Source organism: Ursus maritimus, unplaced genomic scaffold (genome assembly GCF_017311325.1).
Source record: "Ursus maritimus isolate PB19 unplaced genomic scaffold, ASM1731132v1 scaffold_21, whole genome shotgun sequence".
NCBI classification, from domain to species: Eukaryota; Metazoa; Chordata; class Mammalia; order Carnivora; family Ursidae; genus Ursus; species Ursus maritimus.
Window position 1 is genome coordinate 42,335,022 of NW_024424564.1, and position 24,731 is coordinate 42,359,752.

The 24,731-nt window shown below is 40.8% G+C and overlaps 1 protein-coding gene across 4 annotated transcripts in view; it reads right to left on the reverse strand.

Moving 5' to 3' along the window:
• Positions 1-24,731, reverse strand: part of PRDM4 (PR/SET domain 4) — a 28,647-nt gene that overhangs the window by 2,714 nt on the left and 1,202 nt on the right. Inside the window, exons 1-10 of one of the 4 annotated variants that reach the window (XM_008705642.2) lie at positions 23,410-23,671; positions 19,171-19,304; positions 17,077-17,262; positions 14,791-15,585; positions 10,972-11,121; positions 9,863-9,981; positions 8,572-8,657; positions 7,590-7,717; positions 6,628-6,942; positions 5,343-5,511 (exon numbers count right to left, since the gene is read on the reverse strand). In XM_008705642.2, the coding sequence (XP_008703864.1) occupies positions 5,343-5,511; positions 6,628-6,942; positions 7,590-7,717; positions 8,572-8,657; positions 9,863-9,981; positions 10,972-11,121; positions 14,791-15,585; positions 17,077-17,262; positions 19,171-19,304; positions 23,410-23,420 (2,093 nt within the window). In that variant the 5' untranslated portion in view covers positions 23,421-23,671. Of the gene's footprint in view, positions 1-5,342; positions 5,512-6,627; positions 6,943-7,589; positions 7,718-8,571; positions 8,658-9,862; positions 9,982-10,971; positions 11,122-14,790; positions 15,586-17,076; positions 17,263-19,170; positions 19,305-23,409; positions 23,672-24,731 lie in introns of those variants that run through there. The other 3 variants (XM_040637424.1, XM_008705643.2, XM_008705644.2) reach the window with 3 other exon arrangements.

Sequence of the window (24,731 nt, forward strand, 5' to 3'; positions counted from 1 at the left end):
AAAAAACCCTAAGAAATCATGTAGACCAGGAATTTTTTAACTCTTTTTTTGAGCAGCTGAACCCTATGTCTTAAAGGCTTAATATGCAAAACAGATAAAAGGAGGTTAAAATCCTTGAAGAAGTGGTAAGGTGCACTGAGAAGTTCTGAAGTCTGGCCTCTTTAGCATTTCTACCCCCTTCTCCCAGCAGGAGAGGGCACTGAGGGATTCTGTGGAGCTACCGGATGTGGAAATCTAAGCACCTGGCTTCACAGAGCTTATGTTCTAATGGAGGAGTTACACCATAAACAAAAAATATGAAACATCATATCAAATAGTAAAAAGTACCATGAAAAAAAAATGAAACCAGGTAAGAGTGATGGAGTTCTATTTTAGATAAGGTAGTCAAGGAAGGCCATGTTGAGATGACAACATTTTTGAGCAAAAACCTGAATGAAAGTAGGAAGACAGGGAGATGTCTAGGATAGGGGATGTCTAGGCACAGGCAGTTCAGGGCAAAGGTCCTGAGACTGGAGTTTTCAGTATGCTGAAGTCTCATCAATGTGGCTAAAGCAGAACATGAGGAGAAAGGTAATAAAGACGAAGTGGGAGAGGCAGCCACATACCACTGCCACACCATGAAGGGACTTCCACACTACAGGAAAAACCTTCTAACCCAAGTATGATGGGAAGCCACTGGGGAATGATTAGCAGAGACAAACACAGTCTGACTTATGTTTTAAATGGATCACTCCAGTTATTACGACAGAATACAGTGTTTGTATGCTCATTCTGGGTAGAACAGGAGCAGAGCGGCTGGCTGGAAGACTACTGAGATGATCCAAACAAAAGATGCCGGCGGTCTGGACTAGATAAAGCTGAACTAAGAATGGAAGACTGAGTTAAAGATAGCTCTGAGGTGTTTGGCTTGAGCCACTGAGATGAATGGTGGCACCATTTACTGAGCTGGGGAACACTGGGGGAAATTCAAGTTTGTGGAGGTAATATTAAGAGCTGAGTTTTGGACATACCAGGTTTGAGTTGCCTTAGTGGACATCCAAAACCCAGAGATGCTGAGTGAATGGTTAGATATAGAAGGCTGAAGATATAAATCATAAAGATGGTATCTAAAAAGCCATGGGACTAAGGAGATGACCTAGGTAGTAAGCATCCCTGCTCCTGCTCTCCAGTTGCTCTTTCTGAGGGGAAGGGCAAAGTCAGTCTTTGCCACATGCCTCATATTCTCCTCATACTGTGGAAGAGGAACTCCTGCATTTGGCTTTAGGGCTGTAGCTAGGTTTTTTCCTAAGCAGATAAACAAAATGAATTCCAATACTACTATATCCATTTTGAAATGTCTAAAGATAAAAAATACAAACATCTAAAATTTTACCAATCATCTCCACAGGAAATTTACAGTCTCATTCAAAAATATTTTGACTGGGGACACCTGGGTACCTCAGTCGGTTAAGTATCTGACTTTTTTTTTAAGATTTTATTTATTTATTTAAGAGAGAGAGTGACAAAGATAGCAGGAGAGCACAAGCAGGGGGAGTGGAAGAGGGAGAGGCAGGCTCCCCACTGAGCAGGGAGCCTGACACGGGGCTTGATCCCAAAACCCTGGGATCACGACCCAAGCAGGAGGCAGACACTTAACCAACTGAGCCACCCAGGCTCCCCAAAGCATCCGACTCTTGATTATGGCTCAGGTCATGATCTCACAGTCATGGGATCAAGCTCTGCATCAGGTTCCACATTCCATGGGGATTCTGCTTGAGATTCTCTCTTCTCTCCCTCCTCTGTCCCTCCCTACCATGTGCACAGATCTCGCTCTCTCTGCTTCTCTAAAATAAATAAATCCTTAAAAAAATATTTTGAGTGAGTACTACTTCTTAATTATGAATGACTTACACACTAGGTTAAAGCTTTGATGGTCTAAAAATTTTTTATCCCATGGGAGTGTGGCAAAGAGGATTATGTTACATCATTGTGACAAAGAGTCCAGATCCACACTTAAGAGAATTGTTTTCATTGGTGAATACCTGATTAAGCCAATTCTCAAACCCAATGGAGAGAAACAGTTATACCACTAACCTCAGAATAACTTATATTGCATTATGCTGTGAAATGGCTACAGGAAAAGCAAGTGCAAATTTAGGCATCACTTGAAAGAAGAGAAAGTCAAGGTGAAGGAAGAAAATAACTTCATTTATTAATTATAATTTATTTATAAAACACAGAACAGATCATATCTGGAATACTGTGCTCACTCACTTCTGGGTACCAAATCTGAAACCAGATGATAAGAGGGAAAGCTACAGAAATTAGGGACATTAAGCCTAATGAAAAGAAGGCTTAAAGGGAACACGACAGCAATCATAAGTACAAAAGGCCCTGAGTTTAAAGATATATTAAACCTACATGTATCATTCCAGAGGCAGGTGTAGAGTGAATGGATTAGAAGCTGACATAAGCTGATTCAAGCAAAACTGTTTCTCAAAACTAAATAAATCAGCTGTGTGGTAGGTATTCTAGAAGAAAACTATAGTACCACCTGCCAGAGACACTGTGGAAACAAGCCTTTCATTTGGATGAACTCAGTAGCTCTCGACACTGGCTGGATATCAGAGTCACCTGGGGAGCCTTTAAAAATTACCAAGGCCAGGGCTCTACCCTTAACCAGCGAAATTAGAATCCCTGGAGGTAGGGCCCTGGTACCTATTGTTTTTCACGTTTTTCCAAGTGATTATTATTAGTGCTATAGGTTGAATGCTGGTATGCCCCATCCCCCAATAAATTCATATGTTGCAGATCTAAACCATGATGTTATGGTATTTGGAGGTGGAACCTACAGGAGGTAATTAGATTTAGATGAGGTAATGAGGATTGGACCCCCCACGATGGGATAAGTGTCAGAAGAAAAGGCAGACAGACCAGAGCTCGTCTGCTCTCTCCCCCATGTGGGGACACAGCAGGAAGGTAGCTTATCTGCAAGCCAGGAGGAAGGCTCTCATGAGAACCCAACTATACCAGCACCCTGATTTTGCATTTCCAGTCTCCAGAAGGTATTTTGTTATGGCAACTCAAGCTAACATAAGCAGCTGGACTAAATCATCCCAGAGATCTCTTTCAGCTCTAATGATGTAGAATTCTATATAGTATTTGATCATTCGTGTGTCTAATTTCTAAAAGTTCACACTAATAACGAAGCTACTTCATGAAGACTTTGTTTTAAAAAGTCATTTTGAGAGTTACGAATGTAGATCCAAACTTCTTGGATGTTTTAGTGTTTCAGGTTGCATTTTTTTAAAGATTGATTTACTTATTTACTGATTTGAGAGAGAGAAAGGGGGGGCATACACGAGCAGGGGGAGGGGCAGAGGGAGAGCGAGGAGAGAAGCAGGGTCCCTGCTGAGTGCAAAGCCCCACGTGGGGCTCAATCCCACAACCCGTGAGATCATCATCTGAGTTGAAACCAAGAGTTAGACGCCCAACCAACTGAGCCAGGTGCCCCTCAGGCTGCATTTGATTAGGAATCAGAAAAAGAGCTAACACGAAAGCAAAGTACCTAACTAAACCTTACAATAAGAATACCGAGTCTCGGGGCGCCTGGGTGGCTCAGTCAGTTGGGCAACTGCCTTCGGCTCAAGTCTTGATCTCAGGGTCCTGGGATTGAGCCCCACATCAAGGTCTCTGCTCAGCAGGGAGCCTGCTTCTCCCTCTCCCTCTGCCACTCCCCCTGCTTATGCTCTCTCTCTCCAAAAAATAAATACATTTTTAAAAATCTTAAAAAAGAAGAATATCAAGTTTCCACTGAACATGACTTTCTAAGCAGTACCTCCATAATACATTCTAATGTTTTCCCCCTTTTCTAACATTTGCTAAAAGCGGGGGGCCACAAAATCTATTCTTTTCTCTTTACCACTACCATAACTAACACAACCCATACATTTAGTACACTTGGATTCATGCAATAAATTCTTAATGAGTCTCCCAATGTTTGACCTTCTTCAGTCATCCTGACCTGCTGCCAGAGTAATCGTTACAAAATGGACGTCTCACCACGACATCCTCTTCCTTAAAGTCCTTCAACATTTACACAACAGTGTGAATACACTTAACATTATTGAACAGTATACTTAAAAATGGTTAAGATGGTGAGGCTCCCAGGTGGCTCCGTCAGTTTAAGCATTTGATTTTTTTTTTTTTTAAAGATTTTATTTATTTATTCGACAGAGATAGAGACAGCCAGCGAGAGAGGGAACACAAGCAGGGGGAGTGGGAGAGGAAGAAGCAGGCTCATAGCGGAGGAGCCTGATGTGGGGCTCGATCCCATAACGCCGGGATCACGCCCTGAGCCGAAGGCAGACGCTTGACCCTTGTGCCACCCAGGCGCCCCAGGCATCTGACTCTTGATTTCATCCCAGGTCATGATCTTAGGGTTGTGAGATCCAGCCCTGGGTCGGGCTCTGCACTGGGCATGTAGTTTGTTTGAGAGTCTCTCTTTGCCCCTCCCCCATCCACCTTCCCCTCTCTAAAATACAAGTAAATAAAATTTAAAAACAGTTAAGACGGTAACTTTTATGTTATGTGTTTTTTACTGTAACTAAAACACACACCCAGCACAGTGCCTGCTGCATGGGGAGGTAAAATCCTTCAGCGGCTCCCCATAATTTCCAGAAAGAAATTTAATTTTCCTAGTTGGATAAAAGGTTCATGACTTCACTGCCACCTCTCTCTCCATCGTTCTCGCAGGCACACTATGCTCAAACTGTAAAGACCACTTGCGTTCCACAGTCCTTCTCGTATCTGTGTTTCTAAACATGTCTAGAATAATTCCCACCCCTTACCCTTCTTTGCCTCCCTGAATAATTCTAATTTATCTTCTTTAATACTTAGCTCAGACTACCAGGAAGCTTTTCAGGACACCCTGGCTGGTTCTGGGACCCTCTTCCACAGCCTCTCAGGATCTGCTGCTTACTCTAACTACAACGCGGTATGGTAATGCTTTACTGTTCTGCCTCTCTTACTCGACTCTGAGCTCTTTAAAGACAAAGTCTATGTCTTTCATCTCTGTATTTTCACCACTTGGCATAATGGTGGGCATCAAGGAGGTACTTAAAATTTTTTATTTGTTAAATTAAATGAGATTATGTGTTGAAAAAAAATACAGACAGAAGTGAAAAATAAGAAAAATAAAGTAAACAAGTGAACTCTTCCAGAGTACAACTAAAAACTTAGATTTCCAACCTTTGCTCGGCTATGTGAACACAGGGAGCAGCTACCAAGGTAGGAGACGAGTCAGCACTTGCAAGCACTCAAGTTCACCACCTGAGAAGAAGGTGGGCTGTGGGGTAACTCACTGTGTGTGGATGAGCACATGCTGCTTGAGGTCCTGCCTCCGCATAAACAACTTGTCACAGTAATCACACTTGAGATTCTTCTCGCCCGTGTGGATAACCATGTGGGACTCTAGGTGAGCCTTCTGGGTGAAAGACTTGTCACACAAAGTACATCTGTAGTTCTTCTGACCTGCACATTAACCCAAATTGCCACACGGTGAACAGAACAATCACTAGCATTCTCGACATGAATAGACACACGTATGGGTATGTGGCAGAGGCAGGAATGAAACAGAACTGGTAACTGGAGGGCTATCTACCTAGAATCAGTCAGAGAACATGAATTTATATTCTGCAACAAAGGCCAGTGAAGCTAGTAAATCTGACCTCCTTCTAGGACCACTTACCTAAATGCCTATACATATTTTCTTACTGTTTATAGCTGGCACATGATATGAAATCTGAAATTACTTATAATCCTAGCAACCAACCTAACCCAATTATGTTTAAAAAATCCCATGAATTGTAGCATTTGTGTACAGACAGACATACTTTTACAACCTAAATTTATACTTTTCTCTTTTTTAAAACATATGACTTCATAAACCAGGGGTGAAATAAAATCCTTCTAAGAATGCAGCAATAAGATTACTCTAAGTCAGGGACTGGCCAACCTTTTGTAAAGTCTAGTCTGTATCTGGAGCTTTGTGGGTCATATAGTCTCCATCATGACCACTCAGTCTTAAATGCAAAAGGATAAGGAAGAATTTTACTTTCAAAGATTTGGAGAACCAATGACCCAGCCAAGAAAACCGAGACATCATCAGTTACTTTGCAGTATGTATTTAAAAAATACGTGCTAAAAGAAAGGGGTTGGTTTGCACAGCACTTAGTAAATGAAAACTCAAAAAACAAAATTTGCAGTGCTGACTGAGCAATATTCACAGGAAAGAAACTGGCTCTGGCCAGTGACTAGGAATGAGCTCTACGCGAGGCTCAGAGTGTTTCTACAGAATTCCCTTTGCTTTCAGTCCAAACACGTGCATCAACTTCCTGATGAAGTCCAATTTTTCCAGTCACCTTCAAACCACGGTGGGGGCACTTGGCACGTGAAACATCACAGTAACAGGAGCTAACACTCTCTGAGGTAACGCAATTATCCCACCAAGATTTATCACCCAGTGAAGTCCTGCTGTCAGCTGGACTCTCACGTCTTAACTCCACCTACAAGACTAGCTAGCTGCAATTTACTACGGCAATTTCTAACTGTTGTGAAATTCCATTTTGATGGTCTAATACGACTTACCTGTATGTATCTTGAGGTGGGTCCGCAGGTTGCTGGGATCACTAAAAGCCTTGCTACAGAAATCACACTTGTGGGGCTTCATACCCATGTGACCCATAAAGTGGACATGAAGTTTGGAAGGAGAAATAAAAGCCTGGGGGCACATTGAGCACTTCCACTTCCTTTCTTTGCTGTGGCTTGGCCCATGGCTGCTGCTGTGGCCCTGGCTATGAAGATGGTTATGGATGTGGCTGGTAAGGTGAGCTTTGAACTCTGTATAGGAATTGCACTCCTTGCCACAGTTACAGAGGTGCACATCTGGGTGTTCGGGAACACCTTCAAAAAAAAAATTACTCAATGTCTCCTCGTACTTAAATTTTAAAACCCATTCTTGATATTAATAATGTTGCTTACAATTCTCCATTCTACCAAAATTTCCATCTTGCCCACTACCTATAAAACTAAAATGTCTTCTTTAATACTCTATTCCCAGCATCTCACATAGTGTGCTGGGCACAAAGGAAGCACTTACAAATACTGGATTATAATACATCTTTCCTAGGCAAAAAGCTTTTGTTAAAAAAAATTTTGTAGTACAAACGCTTAAACATTGCTTGTCATCAAGACACAGGGCAAAGAAAAAGACTATGAAGGTTAACTCAATTAAAGGACATTTCCTGTTCTTTATGAACTTAAATTACAATGGTACTGGCTCAAGAAGGCAGCCTCGGGAACTTCAAATACCCCAAACCAAAATCTTAACACAGAAGTTCCTTTCATATGAATACTGCTTATTCAGTAACATTCAGCTTGTGAAGAACCTCACAGATTTCAACACTTCTAACATAGGGGTAAAATCCTGCTTTTATACATACGGATGTGATTTGCTTCAGCTAACATGTGAATCATTACCAAAACTACTTCTGGTCCTTGGTGTTTTTACTACACTAGAATCAGAAGAAGTAAGTCTTATAGTAACTTACCAATCTGCTGAGCATAATCCCGGCTGTAATAAAAAAGCAGTTCATTTTCAGGAGGAATATCTTGTGAGGTGCAGAAATAGATTTTTCCATCATGGGGATAAGCCACCAAATTCTGCTCTTCCCGGTTCCTAAGTTATCATATTTAATAGATCAAGCATATTAATTTTGAAATATATACTAAACACATCATATCCCTAAGCAAAATTCTGTTGATATCAAAACTTAGAGATTTTCTTTGGGTCATTTTTCTAATTCCCTATCCTATTAGGAGGGACGTAGAAACAGAATTCTTACTTCTGTACATCAGCTGATTGCCCTTTACAGTCAGAAACACTAGAGAGTTCATTACTGGAAGTATGAAAATTAAATAAAATTTAAGTTTTAAAAAAGCAACAGGATAAAGACACAGAGATAGATAGCTGAACAAGAATTAACTACAACAATGGCCTGAGGGTTGACCAACGGCAGACACGGATATAAGGAGCAGGTACCCACTTGAAAATTCAATGATGACTGTATTATTCTTTACTATGCTGGTAGGTTGAATGAACTATTTATTTAAAAAAAGGATAACTTCTGTTTTGATTGATAATCACCATTAGTCAACAACTACTGGAGTGAAAAAGGTAAAAAGCCTTAGGCCTGAACATATGTTTATTTTTTTTTTTTAAAGATTTTATTTATTTATTTATTTGACAGAGATAGAGGCAGCCAGAGAGAGAGGGAACACAAGCAGGGGGAATGGGAGAGGAAGAAGCAGGCTCACAGCGGAGAAGCCTGACGTGGGGCTCGATCCCACAACGCCGGGATCACGCCCTAAGCCGAAGGCAGAAGCCCAACCGCTGTGCCACCCAGGCACCCCTGAACATATGTTTAGACATCAGTATAATCCGGAATTTTTGGCTCTTACCTATTTTATGTAAAGCTTCCTATTGAAAAACATCCAAATCTTAACTCTCTCTTCATCCAAGACTACTCTTACCTGGCTTTGCGCACAAACATCATCCAATTACATTCATTTTCATCAGTTGTAATGATGCAGAATTCTAGGACACCGTTGTGGTACATCTGCCAACAGAAGGCAAACACACATGGCAAATGAACTGACAGGCAATGCAAAGTGCTACCGGACTCAGGCTAGCAACAATCTCATTGATTCTGCAGTAGGCCTCTGCTTTCCTAGTCAGTGTGGAACTCCACAGCTGCCTTCTCACACATTTGTCATTTCCCCTGCCCCCATTTCCAGCAATGTAATAAAGACCACTGGAGACCGACAGTTAGTGCTCAAGGTATAGAATGATCTTGCTCTTCCATTATTCACATTTTGGCTTGACTGGGGGGGGGGGGGGACCAAAACCAGTCTATTTGTCTTCATCACCTACCACATGGTGACAAGGAGTGACTAAACAGACATCAAGGTCACAGAACCATCTCTTCTCATTCTTTTTCCAATGGACCTAGCGTTCTTCTGTATTCTTTTTGGATACCAAAATTCATGTCCCCAATGCTGGCAGCACCTTACCTTTCCAATCATCACAAGATCCACTTTCCTCTCACTTCAATTTTACAGGCATCATTCCCAATCTACTGACCACAAGTGAATCTATATAAACATGTTAAAGGAATAGCTGTTTATGTCAAGACCTTGCATTTCCAGGATTCCCATTAGAAAACTAGAGAAATGATCCAGGGCACCTGGGTGGCTCAGTCAGTTGAGCATCTGCTTTCTGCTCAGGTCATGATCCCAGGGTTCTGGGACTGAGCCCAACATCCGGCTCCCTGCTCAGCGGGGAGTCTGCTTCTCCCTCTCCCTCTGCCTCTCCCCATGCTTGTGCTCACTTGCTCTCTTAAAAATAAATAAAATCATAAAAAAGAAAAGAAAAGAAAACTAGAGAAATGCTCTTAGCTTCCAATCCCAGAAATGTTTCCCAAGCTAACTATTTGAGGAATGTTTTAGTTGATTACAAAATAAGACTTTCATCATATAAACGAAGTCCATGTCCTCAGCTCCCTAAAGTAATTAAAATGAAGAATCACTGGATTATCTAATAAAAGGAAGACTGAGAACAGTTTATTTTCTAAATTCAATAGCTGGTGTTTCGCTAAATATTGTAATTTGGCTACAAAGAACAGAAAGGATGGGATATTAAATAAATGACTAACATGTGAAAGGCACCATATGAGTCTTGGCCAATTTTGCTTTTACTCATTTTTAACTACCTCACTACAGTAAAAACATCCAAAAGCCACAGAAAAGCTTCACAAACACTGACCTTCCAGATATGGTTGACTGCCTTGTCTGTCCATTCTGCTACTTCCATGGAGTGGCTCTGTTGGCCAATGAGAGGCCCAAAACAAGTGCGCACAGGAATGGTTTCTCCAGTCCACACACCTATCAGTGAAAAGACACCGACTGCCCAATCAATGATTTAAGCAACTAAAAGGATACACAAGAGAGGGTGGCTTAGCTCATGTAAAGAATTTTATCTTCAGTGAACCTATGAACTACAGATATTCCAGCACTCCTGTGAAGTCGCTAAGTCTTATGGGTTCTATCCTATAAATATGGAAAATGTAACGAGCAGATTAAATGGGGCTCAGAAGAAACATGGAGGGTGAGAAGCAGTATCAGAAATCCCTAAACCCAGTATAATATACAAGGAACCAAACCAAGTCCCTCCGAGTGTTATTTTGGAAATTAATACCTAAAAAAGACTAGAGAACATTACTCAATTATAAAAATATAAAGCAATTACTAAAAAATAAATCAAACTTACAAAATTATCTGTGCTTAAAGCACTGCTCAATATTATCTAAACTATTTTAACGTTTTCAACGGACTCATACCCAAACTACAGCTGAAAAAATAATGAACCTACCTTGATATTTTCAAAGAAATGGCACAGTAATTCAGAAACCATTTGAAATTCAAATATGGGTAACCAAACTCTGGCAATCTATATTTCTTATTCCTTTTTCCTAAGGAGTATTAGACAATTTATGAATATTTGATCTAACTATCTTTTGTGACAAAAGGTTATCAGTGATGAATTTTCCATGTTTTATAAAAGAAACTTAAGTTTCAAGGAATGTTTTGTCATAATTGTTACAGAATGATACAGCCAAGAATAAAAGTTTTCAGACTCAGGCCATAATTCTTTCCTTTATTCGATTCTGATTCTAAGAAAGGGGAACTTTCTCAAGAAAGTTTCAGCTTGATTTATTGCTATCACTGGACAAATATTCCTAGAAGGATAAATCTTAAGCTATAAATTAACTTCTGAATCAACCAAATAATGACTGAATTATACATATCCACTTTTACAACTCTACCCTACAAAGGAAGAGAACTGACAGGCTTTTATGGTTCCAAGGTTCTTACCAACTTCTGCTCCCACAACTGACTGCCGGAGAACAAGCTGCTTTGGGAGAGAAAGCCTCGCTCTACTCTCTATTGGAGTGTCAGGAACAAAAGTCACTGGTCCGTGATCAGGGCAGTCTGAGGGATAGGCTCGGTCACAGAGAGTGCACCCTGTGCATAGGAAATTTGAGAGACACAAATGGGGTTAGTTCAAGCAGCCTAAAGTACCACCTGCTTTCTTATTTAAATGCTAATTACTAAAGTGTAACCAGTAAGAAGCAAAGTTCTAGTAAAAAATACTCTGATCAGGGGCACCTGGGTGGCTCAGTTGGTTAAGGGTCTGCATTTGGCTCAGGTCATGATCCTGGAGTCTGAGGATTGAGCCCCACATGGGGCTCTGAGCTCAGCTGAGAGGCTGCTTCTCCCTCTCCCTCTGCTCCTCGCCCTGCTAATGCTGTTTCTCTCTCTCTCTCGCAAATAAATAAAATCTTAAAAAAACAAAAAAACAAAAAACCCTGATCAAAGAATCACCTTCTTACATTGAGATACATATCCCACTCTTACATCTCTCCCCAGTAAGATCTGATTTTTTTTTAATCTCACAGGACAATTTTACTATTCAATCCATAAGAGACTAACCAAAAAGTAACACTACATTAATTCAAGAATAAAGTACATTGTTTCTTACATAAAGTAGATACATAATACCTTTAGATATGATATCTAAAGTCCCAAGATTCCAATTCTACCAAACTATATGAGGAAACGGGAGTTGAAAAGCCATCATGCAAGCCAAAACAGAGATGACAATACAGGTCAACAGAGTCAGAGACAGCTACACCACTGTTCGCTTTTGCTTCACTATAAACAAACCGGTCACCTAGGTTTCAATGATAGATTCTTAAGACAAGAAAAATATAATTGGCAAAAAAATGCTCTTAGGGACAGTAGGTAGAATCTTATTCTTGCAGACATGTTTGCTTAAAATTCTCAATTTCTTACTGTTCCTATGTTCTTTTTGCATTGTCAGAAAGGGTGCTGCTCTCTATGGCTACCGTAACTTCACTTTTACAAGCTCACGAGTGTCACTCTCCATAATTCTGTTTCTGTTAAGGAACAGTATACATGACCCTACCCATAGATGATTATGTTTGACTTTCCAAATTCATCTACAAAATAGCTGGAGTACATCAACCGCAGAACCACAGCCACCTGTCTTTTCTTCCTAAGCAATCATTAAACATTTCTCCTTAAAGGACATAAAATAGCAGCAAGTTTTCGTATTTTGGCAAAGCAGAAAAAATATCTTACTTCAACTACTACTTGACTAAAAATTCTTTGAACATCAGATTAAAGATCCCCTACACTTGTCCCCCAACGCTCTTAACAGGAAACCATTCTAAATCTCCACACAAAGGAGATTCGGATTTCGTACTGCAAAAAATGCTTAGAGGTTTCTCTGAAAACACACAAATGGCCAATGAGAACATGGAGAGGTTCAGCCTCGTCACTAGGGAAATGCAAGTCTAAACCACAATGAGATGCCACCTCTCACCCACTTGACAGCCAGTACGGCGGCTCTAACAGAAAGTGTTCAGAAGATGTGGAGAAACTGGAACACTCACACACTGACGCTGGGAATTCAAAATGGTGCAACACTTCAGAAAACAGTCTGGCAGTTCCTCGAGAAGTTAAACACAGAGCAATTCCACTCCTAAATATACGTCCAAGAGACTTAAAAACACCGTTCATACAAAAACTTGTACGTAACTGTTCATAGCAGCATTACTCCTAACAGCCACAGAAGAAACAACCCCATGTTCATAACTGAAAGGCAGATAAACAAGATGTGGTAATAGCCACACGACGGAATACTACTCAGCCCTAAAGAGGAAAGTACTGATATGTGCTACAACACAGATGAGCCAGGAACACATTAAGACGACACAGAAAGCCACATGTTGTATGTTTCCATTACCTGAAGTGTCCAGAATAGGTGAATCTATAGAAAATAGATTAGTGGTTACCTGAGAATGGTGGTGGGGAGGGAGGGGGTTAGAAGGGCGGGAATGATGAGCGAGTGCTAATGGGGTATCTTTACAGGGTGATAAAAACGTTTTGGAGTTAGATAGTGGTGATGCTTGCATAACCTTGTCAATATACTAAAAACTGCTCAACTGTACACTTTAAAATGTATATGTGAATTATATTTCATTTTTTTAATTTTTTTAAGATTTATGCACATGAGACAGAGAGAGAGAGCATGAGCAGAGAGAGGGAGAAGCAGACTCTCTACTGAGCAGGGAGCCCGACGTGAGGTTCGATCCCAGGACCCTGAGATCATGATCACTCACACTAGGAGATAATTTCACCCCACTTCCATGGATATGATTAATGTTTTAATGCTCAGGATCCCCGAATATTTGCAGGCAGATCTCTGGGCTCCAGATTAAAATTCTCATTAAACATCTCTCCTGGGTATTTTACAGACACTGAAATCAACATGTCTGAAACCAGACTCATCATCACACCTCAAAAAAAAAAAAAAAGTAGTCCTCCTCCACCATTCAATATCCTACTGAGTGGTACCAATATCCACCTAGTTTCCCATACCAGAAACCAGGGATATCTCCTTAACCCGTCTTTCCCCCAACTTCAACCCATCAGCAAGCTCTACCAAGTTCTCTTTAAGTATTCCCCACTTTCCTCATCATTACCTCTACTCTAGGTTAGAAAATCACCTTCCACTTAAATTATGGCATCATCTCCCTTACCTATGTACTCGCCTCACACTGCCGAGAGCCCCCATCCCAAACCTCGTACTCCTTAAGACCCTTGACTGGTCTTAGAAGACCCTTTGTATTCTAGCTCCTACTTCTTTCTCATCACCACCATATTATGCTTCAGCAATTCCGAACCACACAAAATTCTTTTAGCTCTAGGCACTTACGGATGCAAACTCCTGTCTGGGACGCTGTTCTTCCAGACACTCAGCTGCCAACATCTTTCTTGTCCTTCAGGTCTGTGCTAACATATGCACTGCCTTCCCTGGTAAGTCTTCCTATTCCTTCCATGGCGTGGTTAGATGCTCCCCCTCAGGCTCTTTCAGACCTCACACTTAATCCAATCTTCCCACATCATACTATATTGCAATAGCTTGTTTACTTGCCTATGCTTCCCATCGGACTATAAGCTCTTTTAAGGCAGGTGTTGTTTCTTGCAGACTGTTTCCTACCCTGCATCTACCACAGAGGCTGGCATAGAGTAAGCACTCAACGTTTCCTGCATGAATGAAGCATGTAGTGACACCAACAAATCAACAGATATTGCTTTTTGTTATTGTTGCCCCATAAAAGAACTTTTACATACCCAACTACAGTAATTTATATGCATTCTGAGCAAAAATAAAAATTGCATTTGCATCTTCCTACATTTTTCCATGGGGATAAAAAAGTACACATGATCTAATAAATGTCTTACGGTGAAAAGGCACACAGCATGACATACAGAATACCTCACTGGTTTACTTCTATAATAACTCTATCTGAAACCCAGGGAAATATCCTGAATAATACTAGGCTGACCTTATCTGTAAAATACAGAAGGAAACGACTACAGTTTCCTTACTTCAGAATACTGTAAGAATCAACAAAATGTCTGTATGTCATTAGGCTTACTTGAAGAAAAGGCACATTAACATAAAGGACAATACACAAAGAAAAACTCTGAAGTCTAGTTACTTTCTATACGCCCTTAACGCCTGACTTTGTGACTAAACCTGTTAGAGACGATGGCCCTATCTACCAATATTTCCAAAAGAAAAAGGCTAAACACACTCACAAATTGTAAACAAGGTTGCCATATTTTCCTTGTTTGAATTGGAGTCTTCCATTTGCAGTGAAGGTGGTACAAAAGAAAGACTGTCTGAAGATACATCTACATGACCTGTCCCCATAGCAACCTCCTGGGTGATGGAGGAGACAGCCACAGGTTCTAGGCTTAGGCCAACTTCATGGAGGGAAACAGATTCTAGGGAGGCGAGGTTGTGTGAGGTAGAGAGTGCCACGCTTACAGAGTTGGTGCTCATGGCCACGGTGTGAATGGAGTCACTGAGGGCACTGTCAGACATCCCGTTGACCCGACTTGCAATGTGGTCTGTCTCCATGACCACAGGGAGCTCCAGACCATTCCCATGAATGGGTAGCACACCACCATGTCCTACAGTGTCTGCTGCAAGGTTGTTGCTCACAGAATCTACAGACAGAGGTTCATGACTTCTGGAGCCATTTGGGATCTGGGAATGCTCGCCTGCAACACCATCCATTGTAAGTTCTTCTGCCATTCCATCTGTAGAGATTGGGCTGGTAACCCTAGAGACGTTCTCCATAGTGATTGTTGTGTCCAAGGCCACCTCATGGCCATCACTGGGATGAAGACTTTGGGCACCATGTGTGTTCACAGAACGAGAGTCTATTGAAACAATGCCTGGTTCTAATCCAACATTTCCATTGGACTGATAGGGATCTAGAGTTGAAGCGTTATTGGCGATAGATAATGCTGTATTACCATCAACATTTATAGAATTAGGGTGGATATACTGAGGAGGTGGTCTGTCAGCTAAATAAGATAAAATGCCTGAGAAAAGGAAAAGATGAGATATCAGAGACTTTTTAGTACATCGTTAAATACAAGGAATTCCAAATACTAGAAACTATATTCCTTACAAATATAACTGAATTAATCTCTTACCTACTTCTTTGGTTTAACTGAGATATATATATATATTTATTTATTCTATAGAAATTGCAACGTAAGTAGACCATAAAATAATCATTTACCTCCTTATTTGGTTAAATTGACATATACACTTTATAAATAGCAACATACATATACCATAATTTAGTTTTCCCCATGAAACAGAAACTGTAAAAGATTAACTATGTTCCTTTGAAGTCACTGGAAATTAAGCATTTAAATGATGCCTTCAATATATACATAATCAGAATTCCTGAAACCAAAATGCTGAAATTTGTTCTATAAAAGTTAAAAGGTAAAATGATTTAAAAGCAGATCTTCCACATGAGAAATTTAATTAATTTAAGAAAATTTAAATATAACTAAGTTTTAAGTTATTAAACTATCATAGCACATTAGGGTTCTATTCAAAACAAAAGTCACAATGGAATCTGCTTTATTAAAACCAAAAGAAACATTTGAATACACGTGCTTATAAGGATGTGGTGAAATGGTTCTTGCTGCATTGCCAGTGGGAGTGTAAATCACTAAAACCTCTTTGGAAAGTATATATATTAAGAACCCCCAAAATATTCATATGCTCTTGCACAAGAAATTCCACTTAGGATAATCTTCCCTAAATGCATTTTATAGATAATATACACAAAGTCATTGCTCTAATAGTAACAAGAACCTAGAAAAACCAAACTGTCCAACAATGAAGATTGATACGTAAATAAACCGTGGAATATCCATTCAGCAGGCTGTAATGCAGCATTAAAAAGAATAGTTATGAAAACCATGCAGCAGTTACGGAAAATAACTAAAAATGCAGAAAAATGTGAAGTGGAAAAACATAAAGATACACAATCGTATAAATAGTACAGTCTTAATTACGAAAAATAGTAAAAATCTATACACCAAGATAAAAGGCAGGAAGGAAGTACACCAAGAAGATGGATGATGGGACTAGGAGTGGTTCTCCTATTTACTACATTTTGTAAAATAAACATACACTTAGAATAAAAAAATCAGTAAACTTGAAAAAAAAACTTTAATTTATAATAAACAATGACACTAGCAAGACATGTGGTTGACAAGGAACTGCAGAATTATAAAAAACTGAACCAAGGAACTACTGGAGGAAAAAGGAGAAAAACTGTTTATGTGCTATTAAGAAATTAAATCTAGTTAAACTGATATATTAATAATGTGTTATCTGTACATTCTAAGAGGAAAGGTACAAAAATATATATATTTTTTTTTTTCCCACCTAGAGATTAATATCCAATATTGACAAACAGAAAAAAGTGTTATTCAAGTCTTCAAGTAGGGAGGTTAAGAGGAGGCTCTGTTCTTTCTTCTAATGTCCCAAATAACCATAATACTTACCAGGTAGAATGGTTCTGAAGTAACTGCTCTCCAGGTGGGGGTAAGGTGGTGGAGGTAGGGTGTAGTTTCTTTCGGGCAACCCGCACATCACCCCTCGATCCCCAATACCCATTGGGAGCATCAGAGACAAAGCAGAAGGCAAAGAGCTCAGGGAGGGACCCAAATTTGGAATCGCCACTGGCAGGCCTACAAAAAAGTGGGTTTTTTCCTCAATTAAAAGAAAGTAAGTACTTAAAAACTCTCTCTATAATCACTGGCTAAACTCTTAGGAAGGTTTCTTCATATGGGGGGGAAAAAATCTCACCTATTAGCCTTTTATATCCCCAGATAGTATTGTGCATGCGGACATCCACAAATATGTCTTAAAGGTAGTTCTCAAGTTAGTTTTAAAATGGTCAAGTTGATCTTCCAGTTGTCTGTATTCTTTTAAGTATTAAAACATTTAATTATAATTAAAAATCTAGTTTAAATACAATTTAAGAGAATAAATCACATAGAGATAAAATGGGGGAAAACACCAAAGTTCACAGGAGTGGTCTCTAAGTAATGATATTACGAATTTTTTTTTATTATTTATATTTCCCATTTTATATGGTGAGAATGTTTTACTTTTTAAAAATTCTTAGATATGCTTATACTTGGAAGTTAAATGCAAAACTGTACAAATATACTTTCACATAGTCTTTTGTACATGTGCTATATTTTGTGATTAAAAAATTTAAACTTTAGATTATACCTACCTTGGATTATAGCTGCAAGGTATAGAAGTGAATCTTACTATGCCTAAGTATAACAATGAACACTCACTAACTCAAGCAGTGCCAGTTTGCATTATTTTTGCCAGTGGCAGTGTTTTTTAATACGCTTTTCCTCCATAACAAGAGTGTTGACTAAAAGGAATGCCTAAGATAATCAAATGACTAAACTACTAATAAAATTTTTTTAATTTCTTTTGTGGACACTGAAAGGAATGTGGAGACCCTAGTTTAGATGAATTTATTTAGCTGCTGCATTTTAGTAATTAAGCAGGTAGTTTCCCTATGGAGAACTATTTAAACAACTTGAAGACTTAAAATACCCTTATTTTTTTAAAAAATTTTATTGTTAAGTAATCTCTACATCCAACGTGGAGCTCAAACTTACAACCCTGAGATCAAGAGTCACATGCTCCACACTGACTGAACCAGCTAGACGTCCGCATTAACTCTCATTTTGATAAAGAAAACCCATTACATTACAATGTCACAGATCATTAAGAATAAATAGCTTGTCTCTTCTATTTCTAAAGAAAAAGAAAATAAAGCAAATAAAAAGGTTTTACCAGTACAGTGATGGGGAGAAATGAGCTTTTTCTATACTATTCCTGAGTACTGAGGCTCATGGGAGTCCCATGTAGGAGCTCCGTCTCTGGTACCTCCTCTTTGAATTCTAAGCCTGGTGCGTTTGTTGCCAGTTTCAGATATAATAAAAAAAATAAAGCTCAATTTCTCTTATTTTCTGGGAACAGTTAGAATAGCTTTCATTCTTTCTATTAACCCAGGGACAGAGTACCAAGGGTGTGAACCAAATGAATGGATAAACATAGATAAAATGCCAAGTCAACTACATCTCTAGATAAAGGTCACCAACCCCACAAGAGGACTAAGCAGAAAAAACTGCTACTCCTAGCCACCAGAACCTCAGTAATCCACAAAAACATTGTTTCCATGATGCTGCCACATGTGGAACTGATGTTCACACCTGCTTGGCTTCTCCTTAACACTCTTAAAGGGGCTCTGTCTCCCTTTAGACTTCACTGTAGAGTTTGTTTTAACTCACTCAAAAGAATTTTTACTAATTCTTTTTACTAAGAGTTACAGTGATACTGGGTCTGAATTAGATTATTAACGGTGTGAAGAAGCACCATATTTCCTCCATGGATTAGATTTTATTAAAATTCTTTATAAAAATCTTAATAATATCTGCCATATAGCAAGGCTCATTATGTAAGCCTTGCTACATACTTTAAAAAAATTTACTTCGTATTCTCTTCCTACTCTCCACTTGATCATGCAATTAAGTGCTGAAATCCAGTCGCTCTCCCTTACTACTCACCCGGGGCAGGGATGGCATTGTGAGTGGGTGAAGCAGCCAACCCTAAATGACTCCCTGAGACTGGCAAGGCATTGCTCACAGAGGATGAAGTCAGCTGCTCCATCCCCACTGGGCTCAGGTTCATTTCATTCATCCTAAGAAAGAGCACACACAACCCGTTAGGCAAAATCCTACCTCAGTGATTCCACTTAAGTTACTGAAGAATCTGAAACGATGGGGATAGGGAAATGGGAGCTGACCAACTACTACCTCATTTTTATGCTCACAGCTCTCTGAGACAGTGTCCTATTATTCCTACTAATAAGGAAACTGGGATTCAGAGACATTAACTCAGTCAATGTCACAAAGCAGAAATAGGATTGAACTCAGATGCACTCTGTTCCAAACCCTATGCACTCTGCCTGAAGCAAACTGCAACCCTCAGAGCACATGGCAGTAAGAGTTTGGTTTTTTTTCAATCATCCAAGTTTTTTCTTTCACAATATTTTCTTCAAACAGCCTCTTATTTCAAACCAGACTTCTGCAGTTTGTTTTAACTCACTCAAAAGAATTTTTACTAATTCTTTTTACTAAGAGTTATGGTGATACTGGGTCTGAATTAGATTATTAACGGTGTGAAGAAACACCATATTTCCTCCACAGGTTAGATTTTTGTCAAAATTCTGTATAAAAATCTTAATAATATCTGCCATATAGCGAGGTTCATTATGTAAGCTTTGCTTATATATTTTACTTCATATTCTTTCACCAATTCTTCAAAATAGAGTAAATGAGGAAACTTGGCTCAAAGAAGACATGTCATATGCCTCAAATCCTAGCAATTAGGTAGAAGAGCACAGATCATGCTGCAAAACTGCCAAAAAGTTTCTCAATACATCAATCCTTTTTTTTTTTTTTTCTTTCTTCTTCTTTTTTTTAATCTACAGACCATTTTTGTCAGGCCAAAAAATCTGAGAATCACCTTTTCTATGCAATCTATCTTAGTTATCATTAACAATGTTATCAGAATACACTGGTTTGAACAAGATGCTTGCTATTGGAGGCCATCAATAACTATTAGTTCCTGTATCAGAATTTAGAGACTGCCATATTATAAACATTATAATGTCAAGAGGCTAGCCAACAGGTTATCCAAAGGTTACTAAAGACCTCCAGTCCCAGGGCACCTGGGTGGCTCAATCGGTTAAGTGTCTGCCTTCGGCTCAGGTCATGATCTCAGGGTCCTGGAATAGAGCCCTGCAGCCCTGAGTCAGGCTCCCTGCTCAGTGGGGAGGCTGCTTCTCTCTCCCCCTCTGCCCCTCCCCCCGCTAGTGCTCACATGTGTGTATGCACGCACCTGAGCGCTCTCTCTCAAATAAATAAATAAAATCTTAAAAAAAAAAAAAAAAAAGACAGGTGCCTGGGTGGCTCGGTCGGTTAAGCATCTGCCTTTAGCTCAGGTCATGATCCTAGAGTCCTGGGATGGAGTTCCGCATCAGGGTCCCTGCTCAGTAGGGAGCCTGCTTTTACCTCTACCATTCCCCCCTGCTTGTGATCCCTCTCTCTCTCTCTCAAATAAATAAAAATCTTTAAAAAAAAAAAAAAAAAGGACCTCCAATCCTATATTGAGAATAAGTACAGGGAACAGTAATGCAAGTTCAGTGTGTGCCTATCTACATGGGAGGAGTGAAGAAGGAAAGGAGGAATCAAATGGATCTACATATTCCTTAGCAGTGAAAGCAAACCCAAATAGGTTTTAATCTGAAAAAATGGCAGTATCAGCTATCAATAAATCTGAAAATAATAGCTCACACTTATTACTCCCTTACTGTGTGTAAAGCACTGACCTAAGTGATTTACATGTAATTATTTTACCTAATCCTTATAAATGCTGTGACGTAGGTATTATTCTTGATCCCATTTTAGAGATGAGAAAACAGACCCAGAGAGGCTAAAAACTTAACCCAAGATTATATAACAAGTGGCAGAGTTGGGATTTTTTTTTTTTTTTTTTTAAAGATTTTATTTATTTATTTGACAGAGAGAGAGACAGCTAGAGAGAGAGGGAACACAAGCAGGGGGAGTGGGAGAGGAAGAAGCAGGCTCATAGCGGAGGAGCCTGATGTGGGGCTCGATCCCATAATGCCGGTATCACGCCCTGAGCCGAAGGCAGACACTTAACCGCTGTGCCACCCAGGCGCCCCCAGAGTTGGGATTTAAATCCAGGTCTGCCAATTTAAGAAACCTAAGCCAAATCATTGTTGTGCACTTGAAACTAATATAACATTGTATGTCGACACCTGAAATTAATAAAGCGCTGTATCAACTACAATTTAAAAATATTTTTAAGATTTTATTTATTTAAGAGAGAGAGAGCAAGAGTGAAGGGGGGTGGGGAAGGGGGAGGGCAGAGGGAGAGTGCGAAGCAGGCTCTCCGCTGAGCTCTCCTGATGCAGGGCTGGATCCCAGGACCCTGAGATCATGACCTGAGCCAAAGGCAGATTCTTAACCAACTGAGACACCTAGATGCCCCTACAAAAAAAAAAAATTCTAAAAAAGAAACTCAAGCTCTTAACTACAATTAGATAATTACACTAAAAGAAACATTTTGCCTTTTACACAGTTCCAATAATTAGGATCTGTGTATTTATATTGTGGGTTGTGTTTGAAGTCTCACGTAGACCTGTTCCTGCACTATTCTACATCCACAGGCTTTAATCTTACCCCAGGCCACATATCTCATAAAACTAAACTCTCAGACATTAATAAAATGAACAAACCCAACAGTAGAGAATAGGCACTCTGAAATATTTGACTTGGATGGAGCAATGCATTTTCATCCTTACTAGAGAGGCAACTAGAAGCAAATGACAAATGAGGAACAGCTTATGAAGGACAGCACAATAAGTATAATCATGCTACAAAAGAATGCAAAAAAAAAAAAAATCCTTATAGCCTAAAGAAACAATAGCTAACTTAATTTTGCAAGTTTCTAGGCGTGGGTTGGTTTAAAACTTTTCCTGTAACTTTTTATAGCTACAAATGTAACTACAACTTTACAACCACTGGAACAGTCAGTTACAACAAACAGCTTACAATAATTTTTTTAAGTACACCTAAAAGTCTATAGCTTCAAATCCCATTCTAAAAATTCCTGAATATTAATCTGTGTACCGAATCTCCAGATAAAAATCAAAATGGTGTTTCTAGGTTGACTCCTAGGCCTTCTCAAACCAGTTCAAACCAGAGTTTAATGTGAGAGGCTCAGCAGATTGCTGCTTTGTTGTGAGTCACTAAAATGTGATGACCTCAGCAGCCATAAACCAAAGGTACCCAGTATCTCACAGAAAGAAAGCAGATGAAGGGAATTTACAATATGATCCTCATTAAGACCTTCTCATTCTAAAGTGCAATTCTGTTCTACCTACCTTTCTCACAGGAGTTTCTGGGGAGCAATCTTGGAAGAAGGGCCAAAATCACTACACCAACCTCTCTCTTCTTCCCTACTCATTCCCGGTAAAATCATTTCTTTCACACTTCTACACTTTATGTGTGTGTTTCTAACTGACCTAGGAATAAACCACTTGCCAGTTGCTAATCTTAGGACTTTTTCTTAGAATCTTGTAACTTTTTCTTAGAATGACATATAAGAAGCTAACTGAAATGCAGCCACTTTGCCAAATGCAATGGACAGTTTCAGCAACTTCATTGAATTTGTTTTATCTTCCTCATCCTAAACATACAGCCTATGAAAGGGCCCCAAAAGAACAGCCAAATATAACTATATCTGGCATATTTCTGGACTGGCATGGTATCATTAAGTACTTGAAACAGCAGGAAATCTGCAAAACTAGTAACTTAATTTCTACCTGCAAAATTAAGAACTTCTCCACATTACCATCCGAGCCATAGGGTAACCAGCAAAATTCAAGGTGAAGCATGGTGATAAACTAAAAATACATCTGGAATCCAGATCAAGATATTAAATGCTCAAATAACTCAAAGGCATAGGGAAAATGTCAATGAGCCAAGAATCAATGTGTGGCTATTTGAACTATTCACATTTGGAGTAAATTTGGTTGAATGAGAGTATATTCAACCCAACTCTGGTTTCTTGATCCTTTTGGGACATAAATCCATTTGCAAGCCGTACCTGTAACCTTCCTCCCATGGCACCAAAACCAAACAAAGGCATTCTAAACTCATTTGCCAAATGTTTTCCAAAGATGTCACCTGAGCGGAACCCACCAAGCCACTCACCTGTGATGCATCTGCTTGGGGCCAAGTGTCAGAGAAAAGAACACACGGGTGGCGGGGAACCGGCATCAGGGATTGCGTTCCAGGGTCACGTGCTACCGCATCTTCCTTACAACCGCTGCACAAACACGGCCACTCGGCCCCGCGGCCGCCCGGGGCCGCCCAACTTCTCCCGAGGGCCGGCGGCCGCGCACCCTGCCGCGAGATGGGGCATGACGGGAGTCACCCGGGGCTTTTCCTCCAGAAGCTTCGGGAGGGGGGCTGCCCAACCTGGGAAGAGGGGAGGACAAGGGAGGTCACCAAAACGGGGAAGACGCAGTCCCCGTCCCCTCGCCACTGGAAAGCCCAGGCGCTGCGGACACCGCCTCCCAAGGGCGGCCGGCTGACTCGCCCGCCGGCGTGGGGCCCGCAGGCCCTGCCGCCCTCGCCCCGCCCCGGCCGGGCCCGTGCGCAGCCCACCTGCCGGCCGCGCGGGGGGCGCGCGCGCCTGCCCCACCGCTTTGTTCCTCATCCGGGCAGAGCTCGCCTCGGGCCCTCCCCGCCCGCTCGACCCCCGCGCCCCGGGGGCCGCTGGCCTAACGTTTCCCGCCCGGCCCGGCCCAGCCCGCCGTCTCCTCAGGGCCGCACCCTCCGAGGCGCGTTTCCGGCTCCTCAGCCACTCGGGGCGCCCGCCGCTCCGCCCCTCGTGCGAGCGCCCCTCCCCGCCTTGGCCAGCTAGCGCAGCCTGCGTTCCGGCACCCCTCCCCCAGCCGAGCCCCTTCTACGCGTGCGCACCGCGGGGACCCGGGCCTGAGGGTGCCTGGCCGCGAGAGGCTCCGCTGGGAGCGCCGCGTCTCAGGCTGGCTAGATTGCGTCGAGCGCCGAGCTATCGACCCACCGTTGCTACGCAACCAGGGGCTACTGTGCAAGTAGCAAGTGGGTTCTGAGTCCCCTAAATCCTCAGACTCAAGGTTTCGGTCTTCTTAGCATTCTCCTACTAGGGACGCGTGGGTCCACGCAAGCCCCAAAGATTCGAAGTAAGGGACTTAGCCCAAAGATTTTGGCGCTGTTGCCCCGGAGGAATTGGGAGTCTATCTTGAATAGTTTTCACCTTATGTTACACCTGAAGGTTGCCCAGTTTCCCTGCTTCAAGTCATAAATGGTGGTGTGGGATTTGTACAAATTTTCTTCCCCTCATCTCTTTGCCCTTCTTCTCTCCTGTATGCCAAGCACTGTGCTAAACTCTAGGAATACTGAGATGGGATCATCTTTCTCTAAAGTCAAGTTTGTGAGGACTGGACATTAAAACTACAACAAACTGCCTGGTAAATTCCAGACACCAGCAG